The sequence below is a fragment of the Oratosquilla oratoria genome, chromosome 9 (assembly GCF_046742065.1).
Source record: "Oratosquilla oratoria isolate Oo_2021 chromosome 9, ASM4674206v1, whole genome shotgun sequence".
Classification (NCBI taxonomy): domain Eukaryota; kingdom Metazoa; phylum Arthropoda; class Malacostraca; order Stomatopoda; family Squillidae; genus Oratosquilla; species Oratosquilla oratoria.
The window spans coordinates 79154246-79180447 of NC_134785.1; the positions used below are offsets into that span (position 1 = coordinate 79154246).

At 39.7% G+C, this 26202-nt stretch overlaps 1 protein-coding gene across 2 annotated transcripts in view; it reads right to left on the reverse strand.

Annotated features, from left to right (window-relative positions):
- Positions 1–26202, reverse strand: part of LOC143028637 (integrin alpha-IIb-like) — a 641228-nt gene that overhangs the window by 212223 nt on the left and 402803 nt on the right. For both annotated transcript variants that reach the window (XM_076191051.1, XM_076191050.1), the window contains exons 15-17: positions 12184–12247; positions 11666–11871; positions 10567–10789 (exon numbers count right to left, since the gene is read on the reverse strand). In XM_076191051.1, coding sequence (XP_076047166.1) covers positions 10567–10789; positions 11666–11871; positions 12184–12247 — 493 coding nt within the window. The remainder of the gene's footprint in view (positions 1–10566; positions 10790–11665; positions 11872–12183; positions 12248–26202) is intronic.

Here is a 26202-nt window from a genome sequence, read left to right on the forward strand (position 1 = left end):
ATTATACTACACTTCTTAATATCGAATTCCATCTCCCACTTCCTATTCCATTCCCATACTTTATTGAGATCACTCTGTAGCGACTCATTATCTTCTAGCATTCACTTTTTTCAATAATTTTGCATTGTCTGCAAAGAAGCTCATATAACTTTCAATTCCTTTATCCATATCATTAATATATATAGCAAACTTTATTGGGGCCAGAACTGTTCCTTGTGGAACTCCACTAATCACTTCATTCCAATTAGAGTGGTTGTCTCTTATCACCACTCTCAATTTTCTTTTATGCAAGAAGTCTTCCATCCACTTCAGCAGTTTCCCTGTATTCCTCCTACAGTTTCTAATTTCTTTAGCAGTTTCTTATGTGGCACCTTATCAAAAGCTTTTTTCAGGTCTAGAAATACACAATCAGCTCATCCATCTCTTTCTTGTATTACATCTATTAGCCTTGAGATGAAAGGAGAAACTATGAAAAAAGATAATAGATAAATGCAAGGAAGAACCCAAACTATTTTACAGGTATGTAAATGGAAAACTGAAGAACAAACAAGAATTAGAAAAACTGCGCCAAGGTAAAAATGAATATACAGAAGAACTGGAAATGGCTGAAATTATGAACAACCATTTCAAATCAGTATTCACAATAGAAGACTCACCTATCTGTGAGGAAATAGTGAGATTTATCCCCCTCAATGAAAGAAATAATTGTAACAAAAAAGGAAATCAGCAACTAAATTAAAACCCTTGATGTTAGAAAATCACATGGTCCGGACAGAGTTGCAAGTTGGATACTGAAAGAATGCATGGAAGAATTAACAGACAATATATACAATTTAATTAAATTCTCACTTAAAGAAGGAAAAGTACCACAGGACTGGAGGAAGGCACACATTGTACCAATATATAAGGGAGGAAACAAAGAAGGCCCATCTAACTACAGACTGGTCTCACTAACAAGCACAGTAGCAAAAATTTGTGAAAAAGTTGTCAAAAAATAGATGGGTTAAGCATTTATAAGAAAAAACTATACTGAATCCAAACCAATTTGGATTCAGACAAGGAAGATCATGTACAACAAACTTGATTTGCTTCTATCTAAGACTAATAGACATAATACAAGAGAGAGATGGGTGGGCAGACTGTGCCTTTCTGGATCTATAAAAGGCATTTGATAAGGTACCACATAAAAAACTAATAAAGAAGATTGAGTCAATACGTGGCATCAGAGAAAAATTATTGGAATGGATGAAAGATTTCCTGATTGGGAGGAAAATGAGAGTAGTAATTATAGATAAATTCTCAAACTGGGAAGAAGTGATAAGCGGTGTCCCGCAGGGATCAGTACTGGCCCCGATCATGTTTGCCATAATGACATGAAGGCGTAGTGTATTATATGAATTTCTTTGCAGATGATGCAAAGATACTAAAGAAGGTAAGAACAGAGGAAGACTGCAACTCATTGCGACAAGATTTGGACAAGATCTGGAATTGGACTCAAAAGTGGGAAGTAAAATTCAATATAAAGAAATGTAGTATAATGGGATTTGGAAAGAGTAAAAACAGAATATCGAAAGATTACAAAATTGGTAAAGAGGTGAAAAAAGTAAACTCGGAGTGATCATCAGCAAGGACATGAAACTGGATAAGCATATTGATAAAATATTCAGAGAAACCTACAATTTATTGAGGTCAATTAAAGTGGCGTTTGCTTATTTGGACAAGGAAAAGATAAAAAAAAATTCTAACTACACTAATAAGACCAAAACTTGTGTATGCAGCAACACTATGGACACCCAATACCGAAAAGAATATAATTTTTTTTTAGAAAGAATACAAAGAGCAACAACAAAACTAGCACCAAGTCTTTCCGAACTGACATATGAGCAAAGACTGTCCAAACTAGAATTATCAACTTTGGAACAAAGAAGGGAAAGAGGAGACTTGCTGACTATCTATAGAATAATGAAAGGAATGGAAGTCTTAGATAAGAATGACTTGTTAATATGGGATAATGGTAAAACAAGAGGACATGAAAAGAAACTAAATAAGGATGGTCAAAGAAGAGATCTGAAAAGGAACAGCTTCCCACACAGAGTAACAGATACTTGGAACAAATTAAACAACGAAACAGTGTGTGCAACCACTATTCAAGATTTTAAGAAAAAACTTGATGCTGAGAGATACAAAGACAGGTCACCATGAGCATAGCTCTCTTCCCATACAACTAGGTAAATACATGATTTTCCTTGTCTAAATCCAAATTGCCTTGGATTTAGCACATTGTTTTTTCCAAATGCCTTACCCATCTAATTTTGATCATTCTTTCTGAAATTTTAGCTATCGTACTTGTAAGAGAGACTGGTCTATAGTTAGTAGGGTCTTCCTTGTTTCCCCCTTTATATATTAGTACTATATTTGCTCTTTTCCAATCTGGAACTTTTCCTTCTTTCAATGAACTGCTTATTAGACTACGTATTTTGTCTGTTAGTTCATTCCTGCATTCTCTCAAAATCCAGTTTGCCATTTTATCTGGTCCATGCAATTTTCTGACATCGAGATTATTCAAGTAATTCATTATTTCATTCCTTGTTACTCCTATCTCTTTCATAGGGGGACTTTCTCTTCCCACTCGATATATCTAGAGTTGTAAGTTCTCCCTCGTAAACACCGATTTAAAATGCTTTTTCATAATTTCTGCCATTTCTATTTCCTCTGTGTATTCAACTCCTCCTTGTCGTAGTTTAATTCTTCTTTGTTTTTCAGTTTGTTTACAAATCTGTAAAATAGTTTTGGTTGATCTTTCCATATTTCTATGACATTTTTTTCGTATTTTCTCTTTTCTGCTCTGCACACTTGTACATATTCATTTCTACAACTAGTATATATTTTCCATTTTTCAGGTCTTTTGTCTTTTTTCCATTTTATCCAAGCTTTATCCCTTTTGTCTTTTAACTCCCTACATCTTTTGTTGCACCAACACTTTACATATCCTTTTTCTTGTTTTTTTCTTGGAACATACTTTTCTACTCCTTTATCAATTTTTGTCAAAATATTCCATTTCTCATCTACTGTTTCCTCCTTATGTATCCTTTCCCAGTTTTCTTTTTGAAAGAATTCTCTCATTTTATCAAAGTTTGTTTTTCCATATATCAATCATCCCTTTCTATATTGTTCGTTTTTTTTCCAGTATTTTTCCTCATTTAGTTCCAGTTCAACCAATATCTGGTCACTTTTACTTATTGGTGTCTTATATTCAATCTTGTCCACTATTTTCGGTTCTGATGTCATTATTAGGTCCAGTCTCGATGGTTCTTCCTCATTTCTATACCTAGTATTCTCTTATATCCATTGCGTCATTGTATGTTCCATAATCATATCAAGTAGTACATTTCCCCATAGGTCGCCTCCATCCTTCACTGTCATTTCTTGCCAGCAGATTTCTTTACAATTAAAGTCACCCATTATAGCTATTCTTCCTCCATCCTCCACTATTTTATTCAGTGTTATCCTTGTGTCTTCTAACATACTTTTGTGTTCTCTCTCTTCCCACAAAGCCATTTTAGGAGGTACACAATTTACTACAAACTTCCTACTCTTCCCATCCCTGTCCTACACTTTCATCATAATCATCTCTATTCTTTCCATATGTGACATTCCTCACATTTATATCCTTCTTAGTCAGGAACATAACTCCACCCCTTTGTTTTACTTCTCTGTTTCTAATCCAATAATTATATACACCACGTCCTACACTGTTGTGTGGTAGTGGACCTTTCAATCATGTATCTACAATTCACATTATGTCCGGTTCTTTTCCCATCAGGTAATCATTCAGTTCGTTCAAGCCTTTTATTAAGCCATCTATATTTGTGTAAGACACTTTTAATTTTCTGCTACTTCCATCCCGTTTTCTGTTTCCTTTCCATTTTTCTCTGCTACGAACTATTTCCTAACTTTCATATTCACTACTCTCCAATAGAATTTCTTTTTGTCTGACTCTGTTCTTTTCTCATTTTTTTCTTCGCTTCTAGTCTTTGTGTTTTCTCATCCTCTCTTTCCTCTTTATTCATTTCTATTTTTATTCATACCTGTCTATATTGATCACTGTCTGCTAGTTTCCCTGTTTTTACTAAGATATTCTCTGCTGTTGTTTGTGATCTGAATTTGATCTTGATTGGTCTGGTCTTATCTGTATTGTATTTCCCTAGGCTATATATTTATTCAATTTCTTTCCCCGTTTCTTGTCCATCCTCTTGAACTACTTCTAATATCTTGCTTAACTTTTCCTTCATCTCTTTTACTCTTGTGGTCCTATTTGGATTATACTTCTCTTCCATCCCTAATATAATTATACATTTCTTTTTGTTCACTAAGTCTCTTACTATATTCTTCTCTCTCATCACTTTAATAACTGTGTCCTTAGTTTGTTCTTTCATCTGTTGTTTCGCTATATCTCTCAATACAATTTTGTTGTTCTCTTGGATTTTTCTCCAACCCTGTGCTTCTTTTGCTATGAACTCTATTCTCTTTATTTTTCTTCTTTAATTCGTCACTCATCTTTTACTTCTTTTAATTGTCTTTTTAATTCTTCTATTTCTTTAGTTATGTTCTGATTCTCCTTCTTTAGTTCTTCCAGTTTATCAATTCTTTGGGTAACTGGTGTTAATTGGTTAAACCTAACCTCCCATGCTTTGTTCATTTTTTTTTTAGTATCTCCTCTAGATTTACTAGTTGGGGGAGGTTGTCACCTCCTCCCTCATTAAATCCATAAAAGCCATTATATTATCTTTCCATTGAGCTGCTATTATCTAAATTTCCGCTTTTGACACCTCTGCTTCTTTGTTCTCCCTCATCTGTGTGTTCTGCACTCCTTTTGTTTACACCCCTTCTATCATCCAGGGCCCATTCGTCACCTTCCTCATTTCCTTCCATTTTCCTCAGTAATCCTTCTCTTTCTCCTTTTTCTTCACATTCCCACTACACCATGAGCTTTCCCCTCCCCTACTAATACAAAAAAGGTACTCCCCCATTGTTGAGATCGATGAAACTTGAATTTTTCCTGGAATCCCGAACTTCTCTGTCACTTGAACCGACGTGTGTGCGAGTCCAAAGCAAAAGAGGTAATTGGTTGGAAAAACATGTAAGAGAACAATAAAATGGAACTTAGAGATATAGTGAAACAACAGATGAAAGAAACTAAGGACACAGTTATTAAAGTGATGAGGGAGAAGAATATAGTGACTTGGCGGATAAAAAGAAATGTATAATTATATAAGGGATGGAAGAGAAGCATAATCCAAATAGGAATACAAGAGTAAAGGAGAAGGAAAAAGTAAATAAGATATTAGAAGTAGTTCAAGAAGATGAACCAGAAATAGGGAAACAAATAGAAGAAATATATAGGGTAGGAAAATACAATACAGATAAGACCAGACCAATTAATCTTAACTTCAGGACACAAACAACAACAGAGAATATTCTAGCAAAAACAGGGAAACTAGCAGACAGTAATCAATATAAACAGGTATGGATAAAAAGAGAAATGAATAAAGAGGAAAGAGAGGATGAGAAAACAAAAAGACTAGATGCTAAGGAAAAAATGAGAAAAGAACAGAGTCAGACTAAAAGAAATTCTATTGGAGAGTAGTGGATATGAAAGTGAAGAAATGGTTCATAGCAGAGAAAAATGGAAAGGAAGCAGAAAATAGGATGGAAGTAGCAGAAAATTAAAAGTATCTTACACAAATATAGATGGCTTAATAACAGGCTTGAATGAACTGAATGATTACCTGAAGAGAAAAGAACCGGACATAATGGGAATTGTAGAGACATAATTGAAAGGTCCACTACCATAATAAAATGTAGGACATGGTGCATATAATTATTGGATTAGAAACAGAGAAGTAAAACAAGGGGGTGGAGTTATGTTCCTGACTAAGAAGGATATAAATGTGAGGAATGTCACATATGGAAAGAATAGAGTATAGATGATTATAATGGAAGTGGAGGACAGGGATGGGAAGAGTAGGAATTTTGTGGTAAATTATGTGCCTCCTAAAACAGCTTCGTGGAAAGAGAGAGAACACAAAAATATGTTAGAAGACACAAGGATAACACTAAACAAGATAATGGAAGATGGAGAATGAATAGTTATAATGGGTGACTTTAATTGTAAAGAAATCTACTGGGAAGAGATGACAGTGAAGGGTGGAAATGACCCATGGGGAAATGTAATACTTTATATGATTATAGAACATAAAATGATGCAATGGATACAAGAGTATAAAAATGAGGAAGAACCATTAAGACTGGACCTAATAATCACATCAGAACCCAAAATAGTGGACATGATTGATTACACTGGGCTGCATAAAAAATGCAACATAAATGACAGTGTCATTTTCTAGACCAATTTTTCGTGCTGATCACAGATTGGTTACAAAATAGGACGAGGGAGTCATATGAGAGGTACAAAGAAAAGAAAGGTAGAGGTTGTGTAGATCAGAACTTTGTGGTAAGACAGATATGTGAGAAAGCTATAGGAAAAGGGAAGGATGTTTTTTGGGCTTTTACGGATCTGGAAAAGGCTTAAGATAGGGTAGACAGAAAGGCACTGTGGGAGGTTATGCAGATATACGGGATAGGAGGAAAGCTTCTGGGAGCTGTCAAGAGTCTTTATGAGAGTAGTAGAGCTTGTGTCAGGATTGGAAATGGAGAGAGTGAGTGGTTCGAGGTAAAGGTGGGACTTCGTCAGGGATGCGTTATGTTGCCCTGGCTGTTCAACTTATACATGGATGGGGTGGTGCAAGAGGTAAATGCAAGGGTAGTGGGCAAGGGATTGGAGATGGTTAAAGAAAAAGGAGAAAAGTGGGAGGTGAGCCAGCTGTTGTTTGCGGACGACACTGCGCTTGTGGCAGGATCGGAGGAGGGATTGAGGAAGTTGGTGACAGAGTTTGGGAGAGTATGTGATAGAAGAAAGCTAAAGATAAATGTGGGTAAAAGTAAGGTGATGAGATGTACAAGGGGTGAAAGTGGCAGTAGACTGGAAGTGAGCATTAAGGGAGAGCGACTGGAGGAAGTGGATAGTTTTAGATACTTGGGTGCAAATGTGGCAGGAAAAGGTGGAGTGAAGGTGGCGGTAGAATGTAGATTGAGAGAAGCGAGTAAATGCCTTGGTGGATTAAAGAGTGTAATGAGGAATAGACATTTGGGAATGGATGCTACGAGGAGACTGAATGAAGGAGTGATTGTGCCAACAGCACTGTATGGGGCAGAAACATGGAACATAAGATAGGAAGAGTGAAGGAGTTTGAATGTGTTTGAGATGAGGTGTCTAAGAAGAATGATGGGGGTTACTAGGCTAGATAGAGTGAGAAATGAGGAGGTGAGGAGGAGAACAGGGGTGGAAAAGGAGTTGGGAGATAGGGTTGATGAAAGAATATTAGGATGGTTTGGACACATGGAAAGAATGAGTGAAGAAAGACTAGTAAAAAGGTATGGAAGGCAGATGTGGAGGAAGTGAACATGAGGCGACGTCCTAGGATGAGGTGGATGGATGGGGTGAAGGGGGCTTTGGGGGAGAGGGGAATGTCTGTTGAGGAAGGACGGGAGAGGACAGAAGACAGGGGTGAATGGAGAATGGTTGTATATGGATGATGATGTGATTGCATGAGGTGGAATGGGTGGGGGGATGGGGGGTGAGGTAGTATGTGTGAGCAAAATTTGACGCAGCCCGAAGGGATTTCTCCCCATCCTCTCCTTTTATGCAATGGGGGGATGAAGAGGGGGGTCGCCGATTTAATGAAGCGGCCTTGCTGTGGATGTGCTGTGTCTTGTGACACTGCTTCTGACCCAGGGCAGTGGACAAGGTGCAGGGATGACCCATCATCCAGGTGGTGCTCAGATAAGAGGGAGGGTGGAGGGGTGTGGAGTGTATTCAGGGATGGAAGGGGTGGAAATGATTTTATGCCTTTCCCTTTTTGGCTACCTCCCTTGTAAGGGGGAAAAAGCCTTGGTATATGTATGTATGTATTCACCAAGGAGGAAAAAAATCTACAAAACTGTGATCAAAGAATCAAAGTAAGATTTCCTCCATTGAAGAAATTAAACATTACTCAGAATGAAATAAGGAATCAAATACTAAAGCTTGACGTTAACAAATCATATGGCCCAGACAGAGTTGCAAACTGGATACTGAAGGAATGTATAGATGAACTGACAGAAAAAATATACAAAATAATTCAATGCTCACTCAAAGAAGGAAAACTACCAGGAAACTGGAAAAGTGCCAATATATAAAGGGGGAAATAATGAAGACTCAATAACAAATTATAGATCGGTGTCCCTAACGAGTACAATAGTTAAAGTTTGTGAGAGAATCATCAGAGATTGATGGACAAAATATCTGGAAGAGAATAATATACTGAACCCAAGGCAATTTGGATTCAGACAAGGAAGATCATGTACTGCTAATTTAATTTGTTTTTATTCAAGATTGATAGATATATTGCAAGAAAGGGATGGCTGGGCAGACTGTGCCTTCCTGGACTTACAAAAGGCATTTGATAAGGCACACAGAAAATTACTATATAAACTGGAAACAATAGGAGGCATATATGGAAAACTATTGAATTGGATGGAGGACTTCCTACATGGAAGAAAACTGAGAGTGGTGCTCAGAGACAAATATTTAAAATGGGAAGAAATGAGTAGTGGCATCCCACAGGGATCAGTACTAGCTATGATAATGTTTGCTATATATGTAAATGACATGGACAAAGGCATTGAAAGTTACATGAATTGCTTTGCAGATGATGCAAAATTATTAAAGAGAATAAGCTCCAAAATAGACTGTGACTCATTGCAGAGGGATCTGAACAAAGTTTCAGAGTGGAGCAAGAGATGGGAGGTAGAATTCAACATCAAGAAGTGCAGTATAATTGAATTTGGAAAAAGCAAGAAGAAAATAACAGGACAGTATAAAATTGAAGGAAAAGAAGTAAAGAAAGTAAATTCTGAAAGGGACCTAGGAGTAATCATCACCAAAGACATGTTGCCAGAATAAACATATAAATAAAATAGTCAGAGAAACATATTATTTGTTGAGATTAATAAAGGTGACCTTTAAATACCTGGATAAGGAAATGATCAAGAAAATATTACAAACACTGATAAGGCCAAAACTAGAATATGCAGCGCTGATATAGTCACCCAGTACAAAAAAGAATATAAGAAAACTAGAAATACAAAGAACAACGACAAAGTTGGTCCCAACACTTTCAAACCTGACATATGAACAAAGAATGGCTGAACTGGAATTGCCAACCCTGGAACAGAGAAAACGAGGGGACCTACTAACCATCTACAGAAAAGAATGCCTTGATAGAGAGGACTTATTAAAGTGAGACAGAGGAAAAACAAGGGGGCATGCAATGAAACTCAAAAAGGATAAATACAGAAGAGACCTGAAAAAGAACAGCTTCCCACACAGAGTGATGGATATTTGGAACAAATTGGATGAAGAGATAGTGTGTGCAAACACAATACAAGATTTTAAGAACTTGATCTTGCGAGATACAAAAACAGGTCACCACAAGCATAGCTCCCCTTCCCGGATAATATAGCTAGGTGGAAAGTGAAATTCATCTCATAACTGTATTTCTCTAAGAAAACAAAATTTTGGGACCGAGATTATGATATTCTGGATTAAAAAATCCAGGTATCAGCTATCCAAAGCCTAGCAAATTCATATACAGAAGGTCATGACAAGATATCTGACTAATGAGAACTTTAAACTTTTCCTGAAACAAAAAGGAAAAACGTACATAGATCATTGTACATACATACCAAAATGCCCTTTCCCTCTTATATGGGGAGTGGCACCTTGTGGGTGAAGGGTCATCCTTGTCCTCCACATCATTCAATTCAAAGGCAATGCAGCAAGACTACCAACACAGCAGAGCCTGACAATCCTGTTACAGAGGTAGTGTGTGACGAACAGAAAAAGTACTGCACTCATGGAGTCCTGTCTCTTTGTCTCCACTGATCAACCTTAATTTTACATGTTGTAGGTTTTCATTGACTATTTCCTTTTCTGTATTATTCCAAAAGGTAACACATCACCACTGAAAATTGAGTGGTTATATGTGAATATCTTGACACAGCCCAAAGAGATTTCTCACCATCTTCTCTTTTACTGCATGAGGGAATGGAGGGGGGTGGGGGCAAATTAAGTGAAGCAGCCTTGATGTGGATGTACTGTGTTTTTCTGCATTGCTTCTGACCCAGGGCAGTGGGCAGGATACATGGATGACCCATCATACATGATGAGTTAAGATGACAAGGAGGAAACGGTGGTGGACAGGAGTGAAATGGGTGGGAGTGGGTATGTGTCTTCTGACTTGGGGTACCTCCCTTACAAAGGTGGAAAAAAAGTCTGGTATATAGACAAACATCCCTGGCAAGTGGATCCCTATTTTCAAGTACCTTCATCATTCCTTCCTCTAATTTACCCCATTCTTGGCTTGACTACCATTATCTTTTATGACCATGCTAATATTTATTTACCTTATACTTTACAGGCAAAAAGTCTTTTATATGGCAATCCTGCTCTGCATTGTCATCTGTGCTCTCCTTTTTATTGCAGCTAGGAAAAATACTGCCCTGAGTATAGGCATACAGAAGATGGTTTGAAAACTTCATGGAGAGGGCTACTTGATATGCTGGTGCCTCTCTGGTTTCTATATAAACATTTACAACCAATAGCTTGCTTCCAACAGTAAAGGGTTCCCTGTCAAATAAAAGGTAAACTGTAAGATGACGAAAAAGTCATTCATTACACTGAGTCAAATTTAGTATGTTATACAGCTCTCTGTAGCACATTGATATTGTTAATAGGTAAATCTATTTTCATCGTGGTTGATTCATACTGACATAAAGCCTGTGTGCTTGAAGATCTATGAAGACCAAAAATATAAATGAATGCCTTTATCTTAATAAAATTTCTTGAATTGAAAAACATATTTCAAATATACAATGAGAATAATAAGATCAAAGCTATTTCACTAGCAATATATACATGTTGAATACATCAATAGCATTATGTACACTTTCAATACATAATTTCAAAATACTGTCCTGGAAAAAAGGCCTTAAAATCATCAAATGCATCCACATTAAAGCATATTCTCACCCAGATCACAATGCTAATTTTGGTATTATCAGACTAATATTCATGGAAATATATACAATTTATATCATCTAAATGATTATTTTTCCTTTCCTTAGTATAAAGAGCTCAGTATTGCAATTAAATTTTTTTATACTGAACTTGGAACAAGAGTACAAAAAAGCACCTAGATTTCTATCAAGCCAGAAGGCAAAATGGTAGAACATACAATATATTATTTTCCTATAAATTATACAAGGTAATACTTTGAATATATATTTCTTCTAAGCCACTTTCAGCTAACATGTAGATTCATATTTTTTTTATCCAATTTCTCTGGGCAAAATTCCATCTCAGCTTGTGTAGCTTGGCCTATGGTAAATACAATCTGGTAAATATTTAAAGGGTTAATTGAGATGGGTATTATGTTTCAAGTACAACAAAAAACACAAGACAAACTGATGTGCTCAGGTTTGCTGAACTCATTAGAATACTTACGCTGTTGCTTCAACCTTCAAGTCACTTTTGGGAAAGCAAGAATCACTATTGTTGCAGATCACACGCACTTTCTCCTGAAACGATGTTTGGCCACGCATATCCATTACAGGTGCCAATTTTTTATTTACTTCACTACACTCTTCCATCTTTGGCAAAGATGCATTGACACGAAGGCTGAGAATATCACCAACAGACTCACGATTTGGCTGAAGTTATGAGAAATTATAAAAAATAAATCTCATATGAACATGACATCTTATTCACTATTTTTCAATAGGAGAAAAAAAAAAATCCTAACTCTGAATCTACTTTCCTGGAAAAACTTAAGCTACAGATTGAATAATTGATCAGGTGAAACACAGAAGAATAAATAGCACAAAAATCACCTTTCCCCTGATTCATACTGTCTCAACCAGACCAATGGTAAGTGTAACCCCTATTGAATAAAATAAATGGTTAACACAATATGTCCATATTTTAGTTTTTCAAACCCAATCCTGATGAATAACTTGACTAACCTTGACATAAAGAGAAGTCACATCATTTACAAAGCTTTGTGTAATCCAAACATGTTTCTCGATACTGAAATAGAGATAATAGCACTGCTTGAATAATCGGCAATAACAAGGACTTTGTTTAATGTCACTAACTCTTCCTTATTGGGAGGCTACAATGGTGTCCCCTTACAGAGAACTTTGTAACATTGGATTTAATCCATACAGCATCAACAGCATTGTAATTTAGTGCCACAATGTTCAACTAGCTTGAGCATTAACGGCATTAATCTAACACCACAATAGTTGCCATTGCAGCTGCTTCCTCACAAACTGCTTTGGGTGAGGTGCACTGTTTCTATATATCTCCACAAGACATAGCAATTGTACACAGTGGTGCCTTTGCAAACCCATTACATTAAATTTTGACAATTTACCCCAGTCTGGGGTATTGGCTGCATGTTGTTATGGCAAAGTAACATGCAGTTGATACTTTAGGGATATGGGGCACCCCTACAGACCAGAGCCACACATCATTTTGTCTGTGATAGAGGAAAACTCTGCTCACAGAGAAATTATGAAACTTTTATTATACTGCTACTGTCCCTCTGTTATGCTGTCCCCCAACCCCTTGTTGCTGTCCTGTACCAATTCTCTGAATTTCATTTCCTTGTTTTGCCTACCCTGTGGTGGGGGGAAAAGAATACTGCCACCAAGTATTTCCACTTGGATCATACTAGGTAAGAAATACAGGATGGGGATTGGGACCAGGCATCCTCCTCCCTGTAGCCCCACAGGGGACATTCCTACTTACATACATACATACATATACCAAGGCTTTTTCCCCCTTCCAAGGGAGGTAGCCAAAAAGGGAAAGGCATAAAAACACTCCCACCCATTTCATCCCTAAATACACTCCACACCCCTCCCACCCTTCCTCTCATCTGAGCACCTCCTGGATGACGGGTCATCCCTGCACCCTGCCCACCGCCCTGGGTCAGAAGCAGTGTCGCAAGACACAGTACATCCACAGCGAGGCCGCTTCATTTAATCGGCGACCCCCCCTCTCCGTCCCCCTTTGCATATAAGGCGAGGATGGGGAGAAATCCCTTCGGGCTGCGTCAAAATTTACTCACACATACTACCCCACCCCCCACTTCCCCGCCCATTCCTCCTCATGCAGTCACAACATCATCCATATACAACCATTCTCCACTCACCTCTGTCTTCCGTCCTCTCCCTTCCTTCCTCAACAGACATTCCCCTCTTCCCCAAAGCCCCCTTCACCCCATCCATCCACCTCATCCTAGGACGTCCCCTCATGTTCACTCCCTCCACATCTGCCTTCCATACCTCTTTTACTAGTCTTTCTTCACTCATTCTTTCCATGTGTCCAAACCATCCTAATATTCTTTCATCAACCCTATCTCCCAAATCCTTTTTCACCCCTGTTCTCCTCCTCACCTCCTCATTTCTCACTCTATCTAGCCTAGTAACCCCCACCATACTTCTCAGACACCTCATCTCAAACACATTCAAACTCCTTCTCTCTTCTTCTCTTATGTTCCACGTTTCTGCCCCATACAGTGCTGTTGGCACAATCACTCCTTCATACAGTCTCCTCTTCGCATCCATTCCCAAATGTCTATTCCTCATTACACTCTTTAAACCACCAAGGCATTTACTCGCTTCTCTCAATCTACATTCTACCTCCACCTTCACTCCACCTTTTCCTGCTACACTTGCACCCAAGTATCTAAAACTATCCACTTCCTCCAGTCGCTCTCCCTTAATGTTCACTTCCAGTCTACTGCCACTTTCACCCCTTGTACATCTCATCACCTTACTTTTACCCACATTTATCTTTAGCTTTCTTCTATCACATACTCTCCCAAACTCTGCCACCAGCTTCCTCAATCCCTCCTCTGACCCTGCCACAAGCGCAGTGTCGTCCGCAAACAACAGCTGGCTCGCCTCCCACTTTTCTCCATTTTCTTTAACCATCTCCAATCCCTGACTCACTACCCTAGCATTCACCTCTCGCACCACCTCATCCATGTATAAGTTGAACAGCCAGGGCGACATAACGCATCCTTGACGAAGTCCCACCTTTACCTCAAACCACTCACTCTCTCCATTTCTAATCCTAACACATGCTCTACTACTCTCATAAAAACTCTTGACAGCTCCCAAAAGCTTTCCTCCTATCCCATAAATCTGCATAACCTCCCACAGTGCCTTTCTGTCTACCCTATCATAAGCCTTTTCCAGATCCATGAAAGCCCAAAAAACATCCTTCCCCTTTCCTATAGCTTTCTCACATATCTGTCTTACCACAAAGATCTGATCTACACAACCTCTACCCGTCCTAAATCCACACTGTTCCTCACCAATTACTCCCTCTGTTCCTCTCCTAATCCTCTCAATTAAGATCCTCCCATAAGCCTTCCCTACTACACTCAACAGGCTAATCCCTCTGAAATTACTACATTCACACTTGTCACCTTTTCCCTTGTAAAGAGGAACTATACAGGCACTACTCCAGTCCTCCGGTACTCTACCCTCTCTCCAGCAAACATTAAATAACCTCACCAACCAGTCCACCATCACTGCACCTCCCTTTTTCAGACATTCTGCATGACATCCATCCAGACCAGGTGCCTTACCTGCTTTCATCATCTTTACAGCTGCCTTCACCTCATCCTTCCTTATTTCTCCTCCATTCTCCTCACTCATCACTCTCATTTTCTTCGCATTTCCCACTGCAGCTATCTTTCCTTCCCTATCCTCCTTCACATTCAGCAACTCCCTAAAATATTCTGCCCATCTTCCCCTCACTGCCATCTCTTCCATTATCAACTCTCCATCTGTACCTTTTACCTTTTCTTCCCTACTTGATTCGCCTCCTCTTCCTCTCTTAATTTCTTTCCAAAACATCTTTTTATTACTTTCAAAATTTTCTGTCATACTCCTACCCCATTTCACATCTGCTCTCCTCTTTGCCTCCTTTACCTTTTGCTTTACTTCTCTTTTCTTTTCTTTGTTCCTAAAAAAAAAAAAAAAGTAAAGGCATAAAAGAGTCTAGGAGTTTTCCAACCAGCACCCTAAGGTTTGGGTCTTTTAATGTGCGTGGATGTGGTGCAGATGAGAGTAAAAGGGAAGAGATAGGTAGTATGTTTGTGAGAAGAAAGATGGATGTGTTGGCTTTGAGTGAAACTAAGTTGAGAGGGAGGGGCGAGTGTGAGTTTGGGAGTGTAGTTGGGAGGTTCTCAGAAGTGAAGAGAGGGCGAGGGAGAGATGGGGTGGCTACACTAGTAAGTGAAGAGATAGGTAAACATGTAGTGGAGTGGAAGGAGGTTTCTTCAAGGATAATGTGGATGAGGGTGAAACTGGGAAAGGAGATGTGGGTTTTTGTAAGTGCATATGAGCCTGGTAGTAAGAAGAGTGTAGAAGAAAAGGAGGCTTTTTGGATAGATTTAAATGAGTGCATAGAGGGATTAGGGAGGAATGTCAACATAGTAGTATTGGGAGACCTTAATGCTAGGGTAGGAAATGAACCAATTGACAGAGTGGTTGGGAAATGTAGAGTTTCAGGAAAGAATTGTAGAGGAGAGTTGATGGTGGAGATGTGTCTAGAAAGAGAGTTGATGATAGCAAATACAGTGTTTCGGACAAAAGTCAAGCATAAGTACACATGGGAGAGGGTGGTGGATGGAAGGGTGGTAGTTAGGAGTATAATAGGAAGAGTTAAGGATGTTCATCTGCTAATGGGAGAGAGTGGGGGAATATCAGATCATTTTTTGGTGGAAGGTAAGTTGAGAGTGGAGGATAGATGGAGAAAGAGGAAAGGGACGAAAGGTAGGGAGGTGCTTAGAGTGAACTCTTTAAATGAAAAGGGAAATGAGTACAAGAAGAAGCTGAGAGAGGAGTGGGAGGGAGTGAAAGATAGAGTAGAGCTAGGAGTGGAGGAGGAATGGGGATCGTTCAAGGAGGGAGTCACAAAGTGTGCAAAGACAGTGTGTGGAACAAGAAGGACAGGAGGAAATAGAAGGATGGGTAGTGAATGGTGGGATGAGGAAACAAAGAAGGTTGTAGAAAAGAAGCAAGCTTTCACAGATTGGTTACAAAATAGGACGAGGGAGTCATATGAGAGGTACAAAGAAAAGAGAAGAGAAGTAAACACAAGGTAAAGGAGGGAAAGAGAAGAGCAGATGTGAAATGGTGTAAGAGTATGACAGAAAATTTTGAAAGTAATAAAAAGATGTTATGGAAAAAAATTAGGAGAGGAAGAGGAAGCAAATCAAGTAAAGAAAAAGTAAAAGGTGCAGATGGAGAGATGATAATGGAAGAGAAGGCAGTAAGGGGAAGATGGGCATAGTATTTTAGGGAATTGCTAAATGTGAAGGAGGATAGGGAGGGAGATATAGTTGCAGTGGGAAATGCTAAGAAAATGACTATGATGAGTGAGGAAAATGGAGGAGAAATAAGGAAGGATGAAGTGAAGGCAGTTAAGATGATGAGCGCAGGTAAGGCACCTGGTCTGGATGGATGCCATGAAGAATATCTAAAAAAAGGAGGTACAGTGATGGTGGACTGGCTGGAGAGAGGGTAGAGTGTCGGAGGACTGGAGGAGTGCCTGTATAGTTCCACTTTACAAGGGTAAAGGGGACAAGTGTGAGTGTAGTAGTTTCAGAGGGATTAGCTTGTTAAGTGTAGTTGGGAAGGCTTTTGGGAGGATCTTGATTGAGAGGATTAGGAGAGGAACAGAGGGAGTAATTGGTGAGGAACAGTGTGGATTTAGGACAGGTAGAGGTTGTGTAGATCAGATTTTTGTGGTAAGACAGATATGTGAGAAAGCTATAGGAAAAGGTAAGGATGTTTTTTTGGCTTTTATGTATCTGGAAAAGGCTTATGACAGGGTAGACAGGAAGGCACTGTAGAAGGTTTTGCAGATATGCGGGATAGGAGGAAAGCTTTTAGGAGCTGTCAAGAGTGTTTATGAGAGTAGAGCATGTGTCAGGATTAGAAATAGAGTGAGTGGTGCGAGGTAAAGGTGTTTGAGATGAGGTGTCTGAGAAGTATGATGGGGGTTACTAGGCTGGATAGAGTGAGAAATGAGGAGGTGAGGAGAACAGGGAGTTGGGAGATAGGGTGGATGAAAGAGTATTGGGATAGTTTGGACACATGGAAAGAATGAGTGAAGAAAGACTAGTAAAAGAGGTATGGAAGGCAGATGTGGAGGGAGTGAACATGAGGGGCAACCTAGGATGAGATGGATGGATGGGGTGAAAGGGGCTTTGGGGAAGAGGGGAATGCCTGTTAGCCACTTCCATACGGTGATGCCTACGTAGGCGGCATGAGAAGCAAGTAGGTACGCGATGATGCCGACGTCGGCATCTTGATTATATTTATTGTAGTCATACCTATGTAACCTCAATTCTCTCTAAACTGGCTTCATCATATTTTCTATGGTTATCAAAATTCACGGGTGAAAGAGAACAAACGATTGAGCACTGACTTTATTTTTTTAAAATGCGATTATTATGACGCAACATCGCACGTCAAGCAGCTAATGCTGCCAGACATGTGATGTGCCCCGGAGTGAAGAGGTTAAGGATGGATGGGACAGGACAGAAGATAGGGGTGAATGGAGAATGGTTGTATATGGATGATGATGTGATGCATGAGGTGGAATGGGTGGGGGGGATGGGAGTTGAGGTAGTACGTGCGAGAAAAATACGATGCAGCCCGAAGGGATTTCTATCCATCTTCTCCTTTTATGCATGAGGGGACAGAGAGGGGGGGTCGCTGATTTAATGAAGCGGCCTTGCTGTGGATGTGCTGTGTCTTGCGACACTGCCTCTGACCCAGGGCAATAGATACTGGGATGACCCGTCATCCAGGAGGTGCCAAGATAGGAGGGAGGGTGGAGGGTGGAAAGGGAGTGGGGTGTATTAGGGATGGGATGGGTGGGAATGGTTTTTATGCCCTTTTCTTTTTGGCTACCTCCCTTGTAAGGGGGAAAAGCCATTGGTATATGTATGTACAAATGTCATGCTGTACACTACATATATTTTGCTGTCATGGGTTGATTTTGAGCCTCCCTCCACATCCTTTCATAACACTGTAACACTGCAGAGTACTGGGGGAGAACTGGCAACACATCGTTTTCATGTTTTGAGTGAAATTTTGGTTTTAACAGTTTCTCTCATAAACTATTTTTTTTAGTTCCATGACTTTCATATGGTATATAATCCAGTAAAATTGAATATATGTGCATAATGTTTATGGATATGGCCTATACCTTTCATAATATGGATAGAAAATATGAATGAGTGGGAAAGAATATGCTAAATTTACCACCTTACCCTGTCAACTCACTGTAGACCTATACAACTCCCTGATCCTGTGATGACAGAGGTCTCCAATGCAAGATATAAGAACATAAGAATGAAGGAGACTACAAGAGACCATAAGGCCTACACCAGGCAGTTCCATGTCCATTACCACCTGTCATCTCCATCCATTAAGTTGTCTAACCTTTTCTTAAAACAACCAATAGTTTCATCACTCACTATATGGTTACTACGTCTATTCCATCCATTGACCTGTATTGATAAACCAGTTCTTGCCTATTTCCTTCTTATCTAAATTTGTCCAATTTAAATCTACTACTGTGAGTCCTACCATGTTGACTTAATATGATTACATTGTTTGCATTACCCTTGTTAAAGACTTTGATTCACTTCAACACCTATATTAGATCAACCTGCACTTTGCATCTTTCCAGAGAGTGCAAGTTAAGGTGCCTAAGCCTGTCCCCATAAGGTAAATTTCTGAGCCCATGTATCATTTTGGTCATTCTCCTCTGTCCTAATTCTAGTGAATTGACGTCCACTCTATAGGACAGAGACCAAAAATGTACCATATAGTCAAGGATGGGTCTAACACCAAAAAGAGTTTGATAATTACCTCTTCACTTCTATTCATAACCATCCAGGCAATGAAACCTAATGCTTTGTTACCTCTATTCCTGGTGCTAATGCACTGTTTCCTGGATTTAAGATCAGGACTTACTAGAACTCCCAAGTTTCTCTCACACTCAGTTTTCTGTAAAAAATTGTTACCTATGCTATATCTGTTTTCTGGGTTGTGTAAACCTATGTGTAACATGCTGCACTTTGAGATATTGAAATCCATTTGCCATTTCATCAACCACATGAACAATTTGTTAAGATCCTCCTGCAGATTTTGGCATTTTCACATTAGGCATCCTATTGTAGTGTTGTCTGCAAACTTACTAACATCACTACCAATCCCACTGTCCAAGTCATTTATATATATATAATGAACAATAAGGGATCCAAAACTGAGCCCTGGGAAACTCCACTAGAAACACTCCCCCATTTGGATTTTACACCATCTATGGTGACCTGCTGTTTTCTGTCACTGAGCCAAGCTTTAATCCATTCAAACACTTTTCCTCCTATGCCATGGGCTTTGACTTTATTTAGTAATCTCTGCTGGGGCACCTTGTTAAACACTTAGCTAAAGTCAAGGCAAATAACATTGTAACTATCATTGTTATCTGATGCCTTGAAGACATTAGTGTAAAAAGACAGAAAATTAGTTACACATAAGTTATCCTTGGAATACCCATGTTGAGAGTCACAAATCAAATTATGTTTCTCAATGTGATATCTGATTCTATTATAATTGATTTAAACATTTTACCTATAACTGATATCAAACTGATTGGCCTATAGTGGCATATAAATGACTTATCTCCCTTTTTGAAAACAGGGAACTAAATTTGCCTCCCTCCAAGCAATAGGCACAAAACCAGTGTTTACCAACTTATTAAATATTTCCATTAACTAGTTGCAGATGATATGTACAAAGGGCGAGGATGGCGGCAAATTGGAGGTGAGTATCAAGGGAGAGAAACTGGAGGAAGTGGATAGCCTTAGATACTTGGGTGCGGATGTGGTGGGAAAGGGAGGAGTGGAGGTGGAGGTAGAATATGGATTGAGAGACACAAGTAACTACCTTGAGGGATTAAAAAGTGTAATAAGAAATGCACATTCGGGAATGGATGCTAGGAGGAGATTGTATGAAGGGGTGATTGTACTGACAGCACTGTATGGGGCAGAAACATGGAACATGAGAGAAAAAGAGAGGAAGAGTTTAAATGTATTTACCTAGTTGTATCTTACGGGAAGGGGAGCTATGTTCGTGGTGTCCTGTCTTTGTATCTCTCCATATCTAGTTTGCTCTTAAATTCTTGCACTGTTTTTGCACACACTGTTGTTTCGTCTAATATGTTCCATACATCCATCACTCTGTGTGGAAAGCTGTTCTTTTTCAGGTCTCTTCTGTAACTGTCCTTGAGCTTCCTTCCATGTCCTCTTGGGTTTCACTTATCCCAAATTAGTAAGTCTTCTCTATCAAGGACTTCCATGCCTTTCATAATTCTGTAGATGGTCAACAAGTCACCTCTTTCTCTTCTTTGTTCCAGAGTCAGCAACTCCAATTTTAATAATCATTCTTCATATGTGAGCTTTGATAGTGTTGGGGCCATCTTCATAGTTGCTCTCTGGATTCTCTCAATCTTCTTTATATATATATTTTTTTTTTTTACTGGGTGACCATAGTGTTGCTGTGTACTCCAATTTAGGCCTTATCAATGCGACTAGTATTTTCTTTATCATTTCTTCATCCAAGTAAACGCCACTATTGTTTAAATGTTTGTCAGGAGACATATCTTTTGTGATGATCTCTCTCAGATCTTTTTCATATCCTACTTTCTTTACTTCTTTTTCACCAATTTTATATTGTCCTGATATCCTTTTAATTCCATTTCCCACTTCTGACTCTATTTCTAAACCCTGTTCAGATATCTCTGTAGCGAGTCAGTCCATTTCAGTACTCACTTTAACAATTTTGCATCATCTACAAAGAAGCTCATGTAACATTCCACACTCTCGTCCATGTCATTCACATAAATGGCAAACATTATTGAAGCCAACACTGATCCTTGTGGAACTCAACTAATTACCTCTTCCCAAGCAGAAGTCTTATCTCTGAGCACTACCCTCATTTTTCTTCCATGCATAAAGTCCTCCATCCATTTCAATAGTTTACCTTCTATCCCTCCTATGGTTTCCAGATTTCTTAATGATTTTTTGTGAGGGACTTAACCTAACCAAAAGTTTTTTGTAGTTCTAAGGAAGCACAATCAGCCCATCCATCCGTTTATTGTATTATATCTAGTAGTCTTGAGTAAAAACAGATCAAATTAGTGGTACATGATCTTCCCTGTCTATGAGTAAATCTGAATTGTCTCAGATTCAGTATATTGTTATCCTATCCATCTACTTTTTATAACTTTTTCACAGATTTTAGCTACTGTGCTTGTAAGGGAAACCATTATGTAATTTGTTGGGTCTTCCTTATTTCCTCCTTTATAAATTGGTACAATATCAGCATTTTTCCTTCCTTGAGCAACTTATTATGTTGTATATTTTGTCTGTTAGTTCTTTACATTCTTTTAATATAAAATTTGCTATTCCATTCCTGACATCAAGGTTCATTATTTGATCCATTATTTTTTTCGAGGTAAAGGGGGGACTTCGTCAAGGATGCGTTATGTCGCCCTGGCTGTTCAACTTATACATGGATGGGGTAGTGCGAGAGGTAAATGCAAGGGTAGTGGGTCAGGGGTTGGAGATGGTTAAAGAAAATGGAGAAAAGTGGGAGGTGAGCCAGCTGTTGTTTGCTGACGACACTGCGCTTGTGGCAGGATCGGAGGAGGGATTGAGGAAGTTGGTGACAGAGTTTGGGACAGTATGTGATAGAAAGGTAAGATAAATGTGGGTAAAAGTAAGGTGATGAGATGTACAAGGGGTGAAAGTGGCAGTAGACTGGAAGTGAGCATTAAGGGCGAGCGACTGGAGGAAGTGGATACTTTTAGATACATGGGTGCAAATGTGGCAGGAAAAGGTGAAGTGAAGGTGGAGGTAGAATGTAGATTGAGAGAAGCGAGTAAATGCCTTGGTGGATTGAAGAGTGTAATGAGGAATAGACATTTGGGAATGGATGCTAGAGTTGACTGTATGAAGGAGAGATTGTGCCAACAGCACTGTATGGGGCAGAAACATGGAACATAAGAGAGGAAGAGAGAAGGAGTTTGAATGTGTTTGAGATGAGGTGTCTGAGAAGTATGATGGGGGTTACTAGGCTAGAGTGAGAAATGAGTAGGTGAGAAGAAGAACGGGGGTGGAAAGGGAGTTGGTTGTTGTTGTTGTTCCCTAGACTGTCTGTCCAAGCAGTCCCGTCTCCCCAAGGAATGCTACTGCCGAAACTGGGTTTTCCCACAAATCCTTTATAGAGTGTATTTTGTGTTGTTTGCGTGCATGATTGTGTATAATGCAGTCTTCCATTATGTGTTGTATGGTATGGGGTGAAGTGTTACATCCTGGGCAGCTGTTCACAATGCGGTCATCCAGCCTCTTCTGGTAGCTTAGAAGTGCTGGGTGGTGGCCACACCGCAGTCTGGCCAAGTGGACTCTGTCCTTTCATGGGAGAGAGGATTTAGAAGGGTGGATATCAGGGGGTCTGGCATGCAGAAGTGTGTTGTCTTTCAGTGTGTTAATGAAGCGGTGTGTGATATGATTATGAATATGTTTCCGGAGGCTGGTATTTGGTGGTTGTGGAGGAAGAGAAGAGAGTATTTGTGCGTAATAAAGGTCTTTGGGTGGTTTTAATGTTTCTTGGTGTGTGTGGGTGTTCTGCTATGTAGTGTAGCGGGTGTGATGTGTTTGTGGTGGCTGCGGCAAGTGTTTGTGTGCCTCTCATGTCGAGGTGGTCCTTGACTTTGAGGACTTTTGTTTCATGGTGTAAATGGTCTGTTGGTGTTGTATTTGTGCAGCCTGTAATTGTTTTTAGGGCTTTGTTTTGTATGATTTGAAGGGTGTTGTGGTGTGTCTCACTGAGATTAGGAGCCCATGCGGGACTCCCATAATTCAACACTGAGCATATGCATTCTTTGTATATTGTTATATTAGTTTCTTTGTTTTGTCCAAATGTCGTTCCAGTGATTGACTTAAGTGCACTATGTCTAGGTGTGCATTTGTTTTTTATGTTTGTGATGTGTTGTTTGAAAGACATGGATGTATCTTATGTTACACCAAGAATTTTCGGTGTGTTTGTGTGTGGTATTAGAGTGTTGTTGATGTAGAGATGAGGTATGTATTTGTGTTCTATTGTCCAGTTGGTGAGAAGTGTTGCTGTAGATTTTGTTGGAGCTATTTTGAGTCTGTTTGTGATGAACCATGTGTTGAGTGTATCAAGGTATGGCTGGATTATTTCTGTAGCTTTGTCTGTGTTACGATGTGTGCATGTGATTGTTATGTCGTCTGCATAGGAAGAGATCTGTATTTCTGAGGTGTCTGGCGTGGGTAAGTCATGCATGTATAGATTAAATAGTGTGGGGGATAGAACTGAGCCCTGTGGTACTCCATTCTTAATGTTACTGATGTGCGATGATTGGCCATTATATGACTCGTAAGCATTCCCACCTGCCAGATAATTGGTCAGCCATCTTTTGGTGTTATTGTGCATGTCTGTGTTATATATTTTATTTGTTAGGTTGTGGCGGGGGATAGCATCAAATGTTTTACTAATGTCTAATGTTATGAGAAGTGTTCTGTGGTGGGGCCTATCTGAATTGATGCCATCTAAAATTATTTGTGTGCGGTTTATCTGAAGAGTGTGGAGTGTAGTGGTCTAAAACTGTGTTGTGAGTCAGCAAGGGGAATATGTGGTGTGACAAGTTTAAGTATTAGGCGTTCAATGACTTTAGAGGGGGTGCAGAGAAGTGTGATTGGGCAGTACGATGTTGGGATTGTTGGGTCTTTATTCGGTTTTGGAATGGTGATTATTTTATCATGCTTCCAGATGTCAGGTATAGCGTTGTGTGAATAGCTGTAGTTTGCAATGTTTGTGGGTGCGTGTATACCGTGTGGTCCAATGTGTTTTAGGTGGATGTTACTTATGTTATCAGGGCCACAGGAAGATGAGTGCTTGAGATTATGTATTATGAGTTTTGTCTGACTGTCTATGAAGGGTGTATAGTCTGAGTCTGTGGGGAAGTCTTTCTTACGTCGAATGGTGCGTCGGTCGTCAGGGTGAGAAGTGAGATGGCTTGTCTGTGCAAAATGACGTATGAGTGCGTTTGCTTGTTGTCTGTTTGAGGGTAGATTATCTGTTGTTGTGATTATTGATGCGTGAGAGCGTGTAGTGTTACTGTTGGATAGTGTAATGCTGTTGAGTGTTTTGTACAATTTGCTGGTGTTTGTTTTATGATCAAGTGCATTGATAAAGTTTTGCCAATTTTGTGTTTTTTGTTTGTGTATTTTATTAGCAATCACAGTGTTTAGTGTTTGTATTTGGTCTGCTATGTTTTGAGGGATAGGTGTGGGGGTATCATGCTTAAGTGAGTCACGTTGTATGATGAGGTCTTGAATTTCTGTTGTGAAGTTGGGGTTGTGTGATTTTCTGTTGCCTCTAGGGATGTATCTCTTGTCTGCATTTTGTATGATTGTAATAAAAGTGTGCGCAGCATTGTTTATGTTTGTGATTGGTGTACTGTTAAGTGTTTCAAAATGTTGTTCTGTCTCTTTAGTAAAAGCTTCCCAGTTAGCTCTCTTGTAATTGGTGTATGTGTGTCTGTGGCCAACTGGGGTGCATCTTGTTTTGGTGGTGATGATGATTGAAGGTGGTCAGAACCAAAGGTTCCGACCACTCTCCATGATGTTGTTGGGGTTAGGCAGGGGGAGCAGAAGATGATATCAGGAGAGGAGGTAGTGTAGAGGGCTTGGTGTGGGATATGTGTATGATTATGTGTGTTGTTCATGATAGTCAATGTGTCAAACTGAGTCTGTATATCAAGCCCTCTGTCTGTGTCAGGGTTGTCGACATACCAGGCAGACGACTTGGCGTTGAAGTCACCACCCATGATCAGGTTGGGGATTGAGGCTAGTTGGCTAAATTGAGGCCTGAAGGTGTTTGGAACTGTGGGGGATGATTGGGGGGGAATGTACATGTTAACTATTGTCAGTGTTGATTTGTTGCCTGTGTGGATTCGAATGGATTGGATTTCTGTTGTGTTATCTGTGGTAGGGAGGAGAATTTTGGTTGCAGCACTTGTGTCCACAAAACAGATGGAGTGATGGATCAGGGTGATGAGTCCACCGCCATTGCTGTCGGTCCGGTCTTGTCTGATGGTGGTGTAATTATGAAATGATGGTGTTTTGTGTGAGTGTCTTAGTTTTGTTTCTTGTATAATCACAATGTGTATGTTGTGTTGTTTAAGAAAGTGTTCAAGTTCATGTTTTTTCGTGTTAATACCGTCAATGTTGTGTTGTAATATGTTGATGTTGTGTGTTTTGTATGTGTTGTATGTTGCTGTTTGGGGTTGAGGTTGGGGTGGTAGTGGGGAAGGTGTAGGATCTGGGTTAGAGGGAGGGAAAGGAGAGATCGGGGACAAAGGAAGGGGAGTACTGATCGGGGGTAAGGGCAAGGGGAAATTGGGAGAGGGTAAGGGTGCTGGCTGTGGTTGGGGAGGTGGGAGTGGGGTTACTGGAGGGCAGGTAGAACATGTCCAAGTGTTTGTGTATTGGTTTGTGTCAGCAAGTGTTGTACAAGTGAGGTGGGCCCAGTTTTTGCACATATTGCACTGAACTGAGCCCTTTGTCTGTCTGCCCGAAGTAATGGGTTTAGAGCATGTTGGGCATGTGTATTTTGTGGTGGGCCTAGGATTGCTCTCTACATCTCCGGCTAAAAGTAGAAGAAGGGGGGTGATCGCCGGAAAATCACCCCTCGGTGCAGAAAAAACGTAACATTGCATGTTGGGAAAAAGGATAGTGGTACTCCCCAAGGCAGGCATAGCTCCTCTTGGGGATCGGTGCCACCTGCGTAGAGCTGATGGCCAGGGGTGGTTGCTGCTGTTTGGCCCCCAACTCTTGGGGTTGGGGGGTGGTC